The sequence below is a fragment of the Macaca fascicularis genome, chromosome 3 (genome assembly GCF_037993035.2).
Source record: "Macaca fascicularis isolate 582-1 chromosome 3, T2T-MFA8v1.1".
Classification (NCBI taxonomy): Eukaryota; Metazoa; Chordata; class Mammalia; order Primates; family Cercopithecidae; genus Macaca; species Macaca fascicularis.
Genome location: NC_088377.1, coordinates 52,997,434 through 53,009,943, shown reverse-complemented (window position 1 = coordinate 53,009,943; position 12,510 = coordinate 52,997,434). Strand labels below are relative to the sequence as shown.

At 54.2% G+C, this 12,510-nt stretch overlaps 1 protein-coding gene across 2 annotated transcripts in view; it reads right to left on the bottom strand.

Moving 5' to 3' along the window:
* Positions 1–425: 425 nt before the first annotated feature.
* Positions 426–12,510, bottom strand: part of LIMK1 (LIM domain kinase 1) — a 36,136-nt gene continuing 24,051 nt past the window's right edge. For both annotated transcript variants that reach the window (XM_005595495.3, XM_074034764.1), the window contains 7 exons: positions 12,160–12,291; positions 9,580–9,639; positions 9,289–9,354; positions 6,716–6,872; positions 2,306–2,361; positions 1,907–2,064; positions 426–1,817 (listed from right to left, as the gene is read on the bottom strand). In XM_005595495.3, coding sequence (XP_005595552.3) covers positions 1,655–1,817; positions 1,907–2,064; positions 2,306–2,361; positions 6,716–6,872; positions 9,289–9,354; positions 9,580–9,639; positions 12,160–12,291 — 792 coding nt within the window. In that variant the 3' untranslated portion in view covers positions 426–1,654. The remainder of the gene's footprint in view (positions 1,818–1,906; positions 2,065–2,305; positions 2,362–6,715; positions 6,873–9,288; positions 9,355–9,579; positions 9,640–12,159; positions 12,292–12,510) is intronic.

The window sequence follows — 12,510 nt, the reverse complement described above, 5'->3', positions numbered from 1 at the left end:
CTCCTGACCTCGTGATCCACCCAAAGTGCTGGGATCACAGGCGTGAGCCACCGAGCCCGGCCTAATTGTATTTTTAGTAGAGACGAGTTTTCACCACGTTGACCAAGCTGGTCTCAAACTCCTGACTTCAGCTGATCCACCTGCCTCGGCCTCCCAAAGTGCTGTGATTACAGGCGTGAGCCACCACACCTGGCCCCTGCCCAACTAATTTAAAAAAATTTTTTGTAGAGACAGGATCTCACTATGTTGTCCAGACTGGTCTTGAACTCCTGGGCGTAAGGGATCGTCCTGTCTCAGCCTCCTGGAGTGCTGGGATTACAGGCATGAGCCACCAAACACATCCTTGTCTTCTCATCAGGGAAGACTAACTCCTCTTATCTTGACTGTTTCCCCAGGGCCCCAGACACACATCGCCACGCAGGACCTGGGTGGGGAGTACGGAATTTATTTTATTGTTCTGCGTCTGGGTTTGGTTCCTTGGACGTCACGGTTCCTGGATGGGGGTGGGTGGGTCCCACCTCCCTAAGTCATGGTCCCACGGGCCTGTCGGGATTGTTTTCCAGGTTCAAAGTGCACTGAGAAAGCTTCACAGTTTTAATACTTCTAGATGCTCAACTGAGGCAAAGTGACAAAATGGCCCTCCCACCCCCGCCCGCCACAAAAATAAAACCCCAAGCCCCTGGCAGCTGCTGCTGCAGCCGTATGAAAAAATAATACAAACTCTTCTTAAAAAATAGATTACACAGAGAAAACGCAGAGGACAGAGGGGCATGAGGAGGGGCAGGGAGCCTCGGGGTAGAGGCCCGGGAAGGGGCTCTGAGATGACTGCAGGGGTTGAGCTGCTGGTGGACACCTGCCCCGTCCACTGTGCCTATCCTCTCGCTGCCCGAGCCGGCTCCTGCCCATCAGCTCTGGCCCAGGCACTGCAGCTCCCTCAATGGACCCCCTTCACCCTGAGGCTTGGTACCTGCTTCTCACTAAAGTGGCTTTGAGAAAGAAACAAAAAAGACCCAAAAAAGACCCAAAGCGGGAGAAGGGGCTGTTTGCTCAGCCATCGGGGACCTCCACCCCATGGGATCAGCCCTCTCTCTGCTTTGGGGGTTTGGAGAGTCCTCGATACCTGTTGCTACCTAGATACCCCCTGGGGGGAAAACGGGCCCCAGACTCCCCGTTTGGTTCCTGGGAACACAGACACCTGGGAACTTGGCCTCTGCCCTGACGTGCGCCCGCCCATGCACCCAAGCATTACATGGGGCATGGTTCAGAGGCTGCCTCCTGGCCCAGCCTCCAGGGAGCTACGGACCAGACAGGTGGAGCGTGCACAGGGTGGCTGGGGCAGCAGCCTGTGGAAAGGGGCACAGCTCACACACGCCCTCCAGCTCATGCAAGGAGAAGCGAGAGGGGACAGCCCTGCCAAGACAGAGGTTACAGCAGGGCGAGGGCATGGTGTGTGTGTGCAGCTTGGCTGGTTCCGGGCCACGGCAGAGAGAAGGCAGGGGAAGCGGTCCACGGGGTGGGAGAAGGCAAGTCAGGACCTGGCTCTGAGGAGAAGCCCGGGCCCCCACTGTCCCAGTTGAGGGCCACCTCCCGTGGAGGAATCTGGTGGGGGTGGATTCCCTGGAGGTGGGGACAGGGGCGGCTGAGTGGCCCTGGCTCAGTCGGGGACCTCAGGGTGGGCAGGCAGTCCGCTCTCGCCGCGCCGGTAGGTCTCCCAGAAACCCCTGTCCAGCTGCTCCAGCTGCGGGCCCAGTGGCAGGTGACTGGCCAGGTGCATGCGGAGGGTCTCCAGCCAGTGTTCCAGCTTCACGAAGGACGGCCTGGGTGACAGGCGGGTGGGGAAAGGTGGGTCTGGCTCTCCCAGGAATTGGCCCCGCCGTCCCCCAGGCCAGGGCCCCACCCCACTCACCTCTTCTCGGGGTCCAGATCGCAACAGCGCACGGTGATGGGGAAGAAGCTCGGGGGGCAGTTTGCAGGGCAGTAGCGGTCCAGGAAGCCTCGTACGTTGAGGCCAAAGTCCATGGTGCGGGGCAGGTAGTCGGGGTCTGCGTTCACCCGCCCGATGATCTGTCCAGCACAAGGCCCAGCAGTTACTCCAGGGGGGCCCTCAGCCTGGGCGTCTGGGTGCCATCCAGGTGGCTTGAGGGCAGGTGGCACCAGGCCTGGCTGCAGCCTGACTGCGGTACCTCATGGGGGCCAGCCCATGCCTTGCTGTGGGCAGCCTTCCTGGCCTGAAGCCCCTGCAGATGCTGAGCCTGCAGCCTGGGTGAGTGGGGAGGAGCCCAGGCTTCAACACCCCTGGACCTACCTCGCACAGGACGATCCCAAAGGAGAACACATCCACCTTCTCATCATAGCTGCGGCCTGGACAAAGAGACCGACTGTCAACAGATGAACACATGGGGGTGCCAGGGATGCCAAAAGGCAGGGGACCAGGCCAGCTGGGAGGATGCCCCGGTCGGGAGGTCCAGGCCCAGGAGGCAGATGCCGGCAACCTCCTTGGGAACCCAGGCTTAGGCTCTTTCCCCCAACCCCACCAGGTCTGAGCAAGCCTTTGGGAGCTCTGAGGAGCAAGGGGCAGAGGCCTGGACAAGGAGTTCTAGGCACCGATCAGCTGCGTGACTTTGGGCAGGTCATGAACTCTGTGCTGGTCCTAAAAGGCAACCATGTCAGGTCTCTGGAATCCGTGAATGTTACTGGATCAGAAAAAGGGTCTTTTGCAGATGGGATTAAGTTAAGGATCTGGAGATGAGATGATGCTGGATGATCTGGATGGGCCCCAAATGCCACTGCAAATGCCCTCTTGAGAGAGACACAGAGAAGACACAGCAGAAGAGGAGGAGGTGGCCCTGTGAAGACGGGGGTAGAGACTGGAATGATGCGGCCACAAGCCCATGAATACAAAACCACCAGAAAGTAGAAGAAGCAAGGAATGCATTCTCCCCTAGATCCCCCTGGAGGGAGTGCAGCCCTGTTGGATTTCAACCTTCTGGCTTCCAAAACTATGAGGGAATACATTTCTGCTGTTTATTTATTTATTTTTTTTGAGATGGAGTCTCGCTGTGTCGCCCGGGCTGGAGTGCAGTGGCCAGATCTCAGCTCACTGCAAGCTCCGCCTCCTGGGTTTACGCCATTCTCCTGTCTCAGCCTCCCGAGTAGCTGGGACTACAGGCGCCCGCCACCTCGCCTGGCTAGTTTTTTGTATTTTTAGTAGAGACGGGGTTTCACCGTATTAGCCAGGATGGTCTCGATCTCCTGACCTTGTGATCCGCCCATCTCGGCCTCCCAAAGTGCTGGGATTACAGGCTTGAGCCACCGCGCCCGGCCTCTGCTGTTTATTTTATTTTGAGATGTAGTCTTGCTTCGTCGCCCAAGCTAGAGTGCAGTGGCATGATTGTGGCTCACTGCAACCTCGGCCTCCTGGGTTCAAGCGATTCTCCTGCCTCAATTTCCCGAGTAGCTGGGATTACAGGTGTCTGCCACCACGCCCGGCTAATTTCTGTATTTTTAGTAGAGGTGGCATTTCACCATGTTGGCCAGGCTGGTCTCGAACTCCTGACCTCAAGTGATCCACCTGCCTCGGCCTCCCAAAGTGCTGGGATCACAGGTGTGAGTCACCATGCCTGACCATTTTCTGCTGTTTTAAATAATCAAGTTTCTAACAATTTATTACAGCAGCCTCAGGGAACTGACATGGACTCTCTGAGCCTGTTTCCTTATCTGTAAAATGGGAATGATACCAGTTGCTTAATGATGTTAAAAACAATTGGTACATGGCCGGGTGCAGTGGCTCACACCTGTAATCCCAGCACTTTGGGAGGCTGCGGTGGGCGGATCACCTGAGGTCAGGAGTTTGAGACCAGCCTGGCCAACATGGTGAAACCCCATCTCTACTAAAAACACAACAATTAGCCAGGCATGGTGGCAGGTGCCTGTAATGTCAGGTACTTAGGAAACTGAGGCAGGAGAATCACTTGAACCCGGGAGGTGGAGGTTGCAGTGAGCTGAGATCACATCGCTGTACTCCAGCCTGGGCAACATAGCAAGGCTCCATCTCAAAAACAAAAAACGAAATACCCAAAACAATTAGTACTGAATACCAACTCTCATTTACTGAATGCCAACTAGGTGGAAATGAGTTTACAACCTTTAATCCTCGCACCAATCCCTACAGATAGGAAACACTAAGACTGTTTTGTTTTTTTGAGAGAGTCTTACTTTGTTGCCCAGGCTGGAGTGCAATGGCACGATCTCGGCTCACTGCAACCTCTGCCTCCTGGGTTCAAGCAATTCTCCTGCCTCAGCCTCCAGAGTAGCTGGGATTACAGGCGCCCGCCACTATGCCCAACTAATTTTTGTATTTTTAGTAGAGATGGGGTTTCACCGTGTTGGCCAGGCTGGTCTCAAACTCCTGACCTCGTGATCTGCCTGCTGCGGCCTCCCAGAGTGCTGGGATTACAAGCGTGAGCCACTGTGCCTGGGAACTAAGACTGTTTTATAGTCTTCTTTGGGGGCTATGTTAACTATGTTTGTGTGTGTGTGTGTGTGTGTGTGTGTGTGTGTGTGTGTGTGTGTGTGTGTGTTTTTGAGACAGAGTCCCACTCTGCCATCAGGCTGGAGTACGGTGGCGCGATCTTGAATCACTGCAACCTCCACCTGCCGCGTTCAAGCAATTCTCCTTCCTCAGCCTCCCGGGTAGCTGGGACTATAGATGTGTGCCACCATGCCCAGCTAATGTTTTTTGTATTTTTAGTAGAGATGAGGTTTCACCATGTTGGCCAGGATGGTATCGATCTCTTGACCTCGTGATCCGCCCACCTTGGCCTCCTAAAGTGCTGGGATTACAGGTGGGGTTTTTTTTTTTTTTTTTTTTTTGAGACAGTCTTGCTCTGTCACCCAGGTTAGAGTGCAGTGGTGCAATCTTGGCCCAATGTAACCTCTGCTCCTGGGTTCAAGTGATTCTCCTGCCTCAGCTTCCAAGTAGCTGGGATTACAGGCATGAGCCACCACACCTGGCTAATTTTTGTATTTTTAGTAGAGATGAGGTTTTACCATGTTGGCCAGGCTGGTCTCGAACTCCTGGCCTCAAGCAATCTGCCTGCCTCAGCCTCCCAAAGTGCTGGGATTACAGGTATGAGCCACTGCGCCTGGCCTATTTTTTGTTTTCTTGAGACAGGGTCTCGCTCTGTTGCCCAGGCTAGAATGCAGTGGTATGATCATAGCTCACTGCAGCCTTGACCTCCTTGGCTCAAGTAAATCTCCCACCTTGGCTTCCTGAGTAGCTGGGACCACAGGCGTTAGGCACCACGCCACATGCCAGGCTAATTTAACTAGGTTAACTATGATGAGGTGATGGCTGGGGTCTGCCTGCCCTGAACCTGTGTTCATGTGCCACCTGCTTGTAGAAGGACTTTATAACCTATACTCTGGGCATATATAGGACCACTGACAGTAAAAAAATGGACTCAGGGAGGTAGACCCTGTGGGAGGCAGAATTACCGTCCCCAAAGATGACTGCGTCCTGATCCCTGGGACTTGTAAACGTCCTACCTTCCATCGGACTCTGCAGATGGGATTAAGTTGAGGGTCTTGAGATGGAGGGCTGATCTTGGATATTCCAGGTGGGCCCAATGTCATCATAAGGGTCCCTATCAGAAGGATGGAGGGCCGGGCATGGTGGCTCATGCCTGGAATCCCAGCACTTTGGAAGGCCAAGGCAGGAGGATCACCTGAAGCCAGGAGTTTGAGACCAGCGTGGGCAACACAGTGAGACCTCTGTCTCTATTAAAAATTAAAAAGAATTAGCTGGGTGTGGTGTTTCATGCCTGTGGTCCCAGCTATTCAGGAGGCTAGGGTGGGATGACAGTTTGAGCCCAGAAGGTCGGGGCTGCAGTGAGCTATGGTGGCACCACTGCACTCCAGCCTGGGCAACAGAGCAAGACCCTGTCTCTTTAAAAAAAAAAAAAGGGAGGAGGAAGATTAGAGCCAGGGAAGGAGATGCGGGGATGGATGCAGAGATCAGAGAAGAGAAGATGCTTTGTGGCCAGCCCTGAAAATAGAGGAGGGGGCAGCAACATGAGGAATGAGGAAGCCTGCAAGAGCCAGAAAAGGTAAGGAAACAGGTGCCCTGGAGCCTACAGAAGGAGCTCACCCGGCTGGCGCCTTGATTTCAGCCCGGTGACGCTGACGCTGGACTTCAGACTCCAGAACTGTATGATCATTTATTTAAGCCACTAAATGTCTTTTACTTATTTTGTTGTTGTTGTTGAGATGGAGTTTCGCTCTTCTCACCCAGGCTAGAGTGCAATGGCATGATCTCGGCTCACTGCAACCTCTGCCTCCCAGGTTCAAGCGATTCTCCTGCCTCAGCTTCCCTAGTAGCTGGGATTACAGGCACCTGCCACCATGCCCGGCTAATTTTTTTATTTTTAGTAAAGATGGGGGGGTTTCACCATGTTGGCCAGGCTGGTCTCGAACTCCTGACCTCAGGCGATCCACTTGCCTCAGCCTCCCAAAGTGCTGGGAATATAGACGTGAGCCACCTTGCCCAGTTGCCGCTAAGTGTCTTATAGGAGAAAGAGGGAGCCAATGTAGGACCCACAGGGTAACTGAAGAGCCAAGGAGGCTGGGAGGGGCCAGGGGCTCTGGAGGTTGCTGCTCTGCTGGGCCCCCCGTGGCTCCCTGTGAGGGCCATGACCGGCAGGGCTGAACCACTCACCATTGATCATCTCGGGCGCCATCCAGTAGGGGTTACCCACCACGGTGTAGCGCTTCTTGCGGTCTGGCTTCTTGAGGCTCCGCAGGTCCTCGGGCTGAGTCTTTTCATCTACCATGAGCCGTGCCAGCCCAAAGTCAGCCACCACCACGTTCTTGTTCTGGGAAGGTGAAGCCGGGTCACACTGGGACCCGATCCTGGTACTGCCCGCCTGGCCTGCCCCTCACCAGGACCCCAAGCCAACCCGTACACAGACCACAGAACACACCTCTGACACCCTGTATTGGCACAGGGTGGGGACCCCTTCCTTCCCCAAAGCCATCAGCTCTTTGCAAATGGAGCTGCTGGAAGCACCTGAGGATGGCAGTGTGGCTTCCTCCCTCCCACCACATGCTGCACCCTCTGCCCCTTCTCCACGTGCTCCCCAAACCATCCCGGTGCCCCCACTGCTCCCTGCTGCAAGTGCTCCCTCCCACCTCCGAGGGGACCGACGCTGCTTTGTTTTGGAAAGATAGGCATTTTTTTTTTTTTAGATGGAGTCTCACTCTGTTGCCCAGGCTGGAGTACAGTATTGCGATCTTGGCTCACTGCAACCTCTGCCTCCCAAGTTTAAGCCATTTTCCTGCCTCAGCCTCCTGAGTAGCTGGGATTACAGGTACCCACCACCATGCCTGGCTAATTTTTATATTTTTATTAAAGACGGGGGTTTCACCATGTTGGCCAGGATGGTCTCGAACTCCTGACCTCAGGTGATCCACCCACTGTGGCCTCCCAAAGTGCTGGGATTACAGGTGTAAGCCACTGCCCCAGCAAGACAGGAATTTTGATTAGAGACCCAGGTCCTGTGCATGGCATGCCACCAGGTTTATTCTTTATTTATGTTGATTGACTGACTGAGATAGGGTCTTGCTATGCTGCCCAGACTGCTCTTGAACTCCTGGCCTCAAGTGATCCACCTGCCTCAGCCTCCCAAAGTGCTGGGATTACAGGAGTGAGCCACCATACCTCGCCCAATTTTATCTTTAATATTCCCAATAACCAGGTGAGGTCTATGTTCTTTACTTTTCGAGTTTCTTTGTTTTTAGGCAGTCTCCCTCCCGTGGCCCAGGCTGGAGTGCAGTGGCATGATCACAGCTCATTGCAGCCTCAACTTCCCAGGCTCAAGCAATCCTTCCACCTACGCCTCCTGAGTAGCTGGTACTATACGTACTTGGCACCATGCCAGCTATTTTTTTCTATTTTTTTGTAGAGACAGGGTTTTGCCATGTTGTCGGGGCTGGTCTCGAACTCCTGGGCTCAAGTAATCTGCCCACCTTGGACTCCCAAAGTGCTGGGATTACAGGTGTGAGCCGACACAGGTCTGTGTTATTTTTTATTTTTTTATTTTTATTTTTTGAGATGGAGTCCCACTCTGTTGCTGGAATGCAGTGGTGTGATCTTGGCTCACTGCAACCTCCGCCTCCCGGGTTTAAGTGATTCTCTTGCCTCAGCCTCCCGAGTAGCTGGGATTACAGGCATGTACCACCATGTCCACTAATTTTTGAATTTTTTAGTAGAGACAGGGTTTTGCCATGTTGGCTAGGCTGGTCTGGAACTCCTGGCTTCAAGTGATCCACCTGCCTCGGCGTGAGCCACAGTGCCCGGCCTTGTTTCGTTTTGTTTTTTGAGACAGGGTCTGGCTCTGTCTCCCAGGCTGGAGTAAAGTAGCACAATCTTGGCTCACTGCAACCTCCACCTCCCAGGCTCAAGCGATCCTCCCATCTCAGCCTCTCAGGTAGCTGGGATCACAGGCTTATGCCACCATGCCCGGCTATTTTATTTGGTATTTTTGGCAGAGATAGGCTTTCACCATGTTGCCCTGGCTGGTCTCGAACTCCTGGGCTCAAGCAATCACCTGCCTTGGCCTCCCAAAATGCTGGGATTATAGGTGTAAGCCACTGTGCCCATTTCTGTTGTTTTGAGCCATCTGGTTCACAGTACTTTGTGATGGCAGCCCCAGGACGTGAATACACCACCTCTCCAGACAGGTATGGTTACTCCCTCCTCTGCTTTCGGTGGAGAACCAGGCTCCCCTCCCTTGCCAATCCTTAGATACTGGGCTCTTTGCCTGCCCATCCTCTGCTTAAATATCCACCTAAAGCCTCCTCTTTCAGACAGCCTGCCCTGACCACTCCAGCCCACAAGCCTATGCCCCCGCTCTGTGGCCCCCAGATGCTGCTGCTGTCCGGTGTAGCCCGTGGCCACTGTGCCGGGGGCTGCCCTCTATGAAGACCAGGGTCCTGGTCCTTTGCAGCTTACCTGTCACTTTCTCCTTCACTGATTTATAAGACCCTCCTACAAACCTGGGATGCTGACGGTCCACCATGAGTCAGTGGCAGAGACAGGACTCAAACCCAGGTCTGTCTGCCTCCTGATGCTGGGCTCTTCCCCACAGGCTGCTGCCCCCCACCCCCACCTCCAATTGAAGTCATGGAGGCAACCTGGGGGCCTCCAGTTCTGGGAAGGCCCCGAGGCTGGGAGTGGTTGGGCTCCTGCTGTCTCCCCAACACCCAGCCACGTGGGGCCCTGGTGCTCACCTCACGGACCAGGCAGTTGTGGGAGTTGAGGTCTCGGTGGATAATGTTCATGGAGTGGAGGTAGGCCTGGGGGCGGGGACACGGGAGTCAGGGGGCAGCTGTGCAGAGGGACCCCAGCCCATTCTGGCCCCCCAGGAACTCCCTCTGCTCCCACCCCCATCAGGCCAGTCAGGACGATTCTTCCCACTCTCCCATCGACCCCCTCTGCCCTCTTTCAAAGCTTCTTTGTGGGTTCTGTTTGCAAATTCCTGGTGGGATTGTGAATGGAGTTGGAGCACCCGGTTCACTCACCATCCCCGACGCGATGTCCTTGGCAAAGCTCACTCTCTGGCTCCATGGGTACTGGCTGTCCTGGGATAGAGAAAGAAAGGCCAGGGCGGGGCCGGCGGGGGCCCCGGTGGCAGGGATGGTTGCATGAGAGAGAGGCAGGAAGGGGCAAGTGTCCTAGAGGATCCTATGAGCTCCTCAACACCCTGATTTCTTCAGGCACCCACAACTGTCTGCTTCTAAAAAGTATGAGTCAACACAGCTCACAGACGTTATTTTCTTTTTTTTTTTTTCTTTAGATGGAGTCTTACTCTGTCACCCAGGGTGGAGTGCAGTGGTACCATCTCAGCTCCCTGCAACCTTCGACTCCTGGGCTCAAGTGATTCTTGTGTCTCAGCCTCCTGAGTAGCTGGGACTAAGGGCATGCGCCACCATGCCCAGCTAATTTTTTGTATTTTTAGTAGAGACGGGGTTTCACCATGTTGGCCAGGCTGGTCTTGAACTCCTGACATCAGGTGATCTGCCCACCTTGGCCTCCCAGTGTTGGGATTGCAGGCATGAGCCACTGCACCTGGCCTCAAGCAATTCTCTTGCCTCAGCCTCCCAAGTAGCTGGGATTACAGGTGTCTGCCACCAAACCCAGCTAATTTTTGTAGTTTTAGTAGAGATGGGGTTTTATCACATTGGCCAGGCTGGTCTCAAACGCCTGACCTCAAGTGATCCACCTGCCTCAGCCTCCCAAAGTGCTGGGATTACAGGCATGAGCCACCGCACCCAGCCCCTACAAACATTATTTCCTAACAGAACTGATTTCAAACTCTAAGCAGGGATAGCTCCCAATCTGCCTCCTCTGAGAAAACAAGCTAGATTTATTTTCTATAGAATCTCATCTTTCTGTCAGGTGCGGTGGCTCATGCTTGTAATCCCAACACTTTGGGAGGCCAGAGCGGGTGGATCACGTGAGGTCAGGAGTTTGAGACCAACCTGACTAACACGGTGAAACCCCGTCTCCACTAACTATGCAAAAATTAGCCGGATGTGGTGGTGGGCGCCTGTAATCCCAGCTACTTGGGAGGCTGAGGCAGAAGAATCACTTGAACCAGGGAGTTGGAGGTTGCAGTGAGCTCAGATCGTGCCATTGCGCTCCAGGCTGGACAACAAGAAAAAAACTCCATCTCAGAAAAAAAAAAAAAGAAAACCAACAAAACAAAAAACTCATCTTTCTAGGTTTTTAAAAAATTGGAACCTACTTTCACAGACAGGTAAGAGATAGAAGGGCCTGGCAAGGTCACCTGCAGAGTGGCAGCACTGAGCCATGCCAGGAGAACGGGGCAGCACTGAGCTACGCCAGGAGAACGGGGCTTTGGGCTCAAATCATTTGGGGGAGACGCCTCATTCCCAAACCCCATCCCCTTGGAGATCTTTATTTTTTATCGAGACAGGGTCTCACTCTATCACCCAGGCTGGAGTGCAGCCTCGACCTCCTGGGCTCAGGAGATCCTTCTGCCTCAGCCTCCCGTGTTGCTGGAATCGCAGGCATGCGCCACCACATTTGGCTAATTTTTTGATTTTTTTGTAGAGATGGGATCTCATTATGCTGTCCAGGCTGGTCTTGACCTCCTGGCCTCTAAAGATCCTCCTGCCTCAGCCTTCCAAAGTTTGGGAATTCAGGTGTCAGCCACTGCACTTGGCCTCGCCCAGAGTTTCTAAATTGCACTTGACAATGGAACCTGAGTGGAACCTCCTAGCAGGAGCCCAAAGGGTCCACAATTTGGATACAAAGTAATCCAACCTGAGGAAGATCCCATGGTCTCAGGGTGGTACAGAAATGGGGCTGGAGGCCAGGACTGGATCCCCAGGGCATAGTCCAGCACAGGGCTCTGCAAGGCTTCCTCCAAACACTTTTTTTTTTTTTTTTTGAGATGGAGTCCCACTCTTGTCGCCCAGGCTAGAGTGCAATGGTGCAATCTCGGCTCACTGCAACCTCCACCTCCCAGGTTCAAGCGATCCTCCTGCCTCAGCCTCCCAAGTAGCTGGGGTTACAGGTGCCCAACACCATACCTGGCTAATTTTTAAAGTTTTAGTAGAGACGAGGTTTCACCATGTTGGCCAGGCTGGTCTTGAACTCCTGACCGCAAGTGATCTGCTGGCCTTGGCCTCCCAAAGTGCTGGGACTATAGGCATGAGCCACTGCGCCAGGCCTGAGCACTTTATTTCTAAAGATGGATTTGTAATTTTATTCAAATCCTTAAGGAAAGCTCTGAATTTTATTTTCGTTTTTGAGATAGGGTCTTGCTCTGTGGTCCAGGCTGGAGTGCAGTGGTGAGATCACAGCTCACTGCAGCCTTGAATTCCTGGCCTCAAGTGATCCTCTTGCCTTGGCCTCCCAAAGTGCTGGAATAACAGGTGTGCACCATTGTTCCTGGCCTTTCCCAGCTTTCGATGGAGTCAGTCATTCCCCTATTTGATTAGGAATCAGGGTTCAGAGGGCCTTTGAGACCCCCGTGGCTGCCCCCCATTGAAGAGAAGAGACTGAGGCCCACAGGGGGAGCTGCCTTGCCCGGGGCCACACAGCGGGGGTGGCTGGCTCTGCCCAGGACTCACCATGCTCTTGATGATGCCCCGGAGGGTGCCGCCCTTGATGTACTCAGTGATGAAGTTGAGCCTCTTGTCCTTGTAGAGCACCCCGATGAACTTGAGCACGTTGGGGTGTTCCAGGCATCGCATGACCTTCACCTGGCGGGGCACAAACAGGCTGGGCCTGGGCTCTGTGTGGTCCGAGCTGTGCCTGGGTTTGCTTCTCCTTTCTCCATCCCACCAGGTGCTATAGACGGTCTCCGAGCTCCCCTCTCCTGTCTCTGCCACACTCACCAGCTGCTGTGCCCTCTGCCTGAGCTGCCCCCACCCCCAGCGATGCTCTTTTTCCCAGTCCCCTGCCTGCAGTTACTTTCTTTT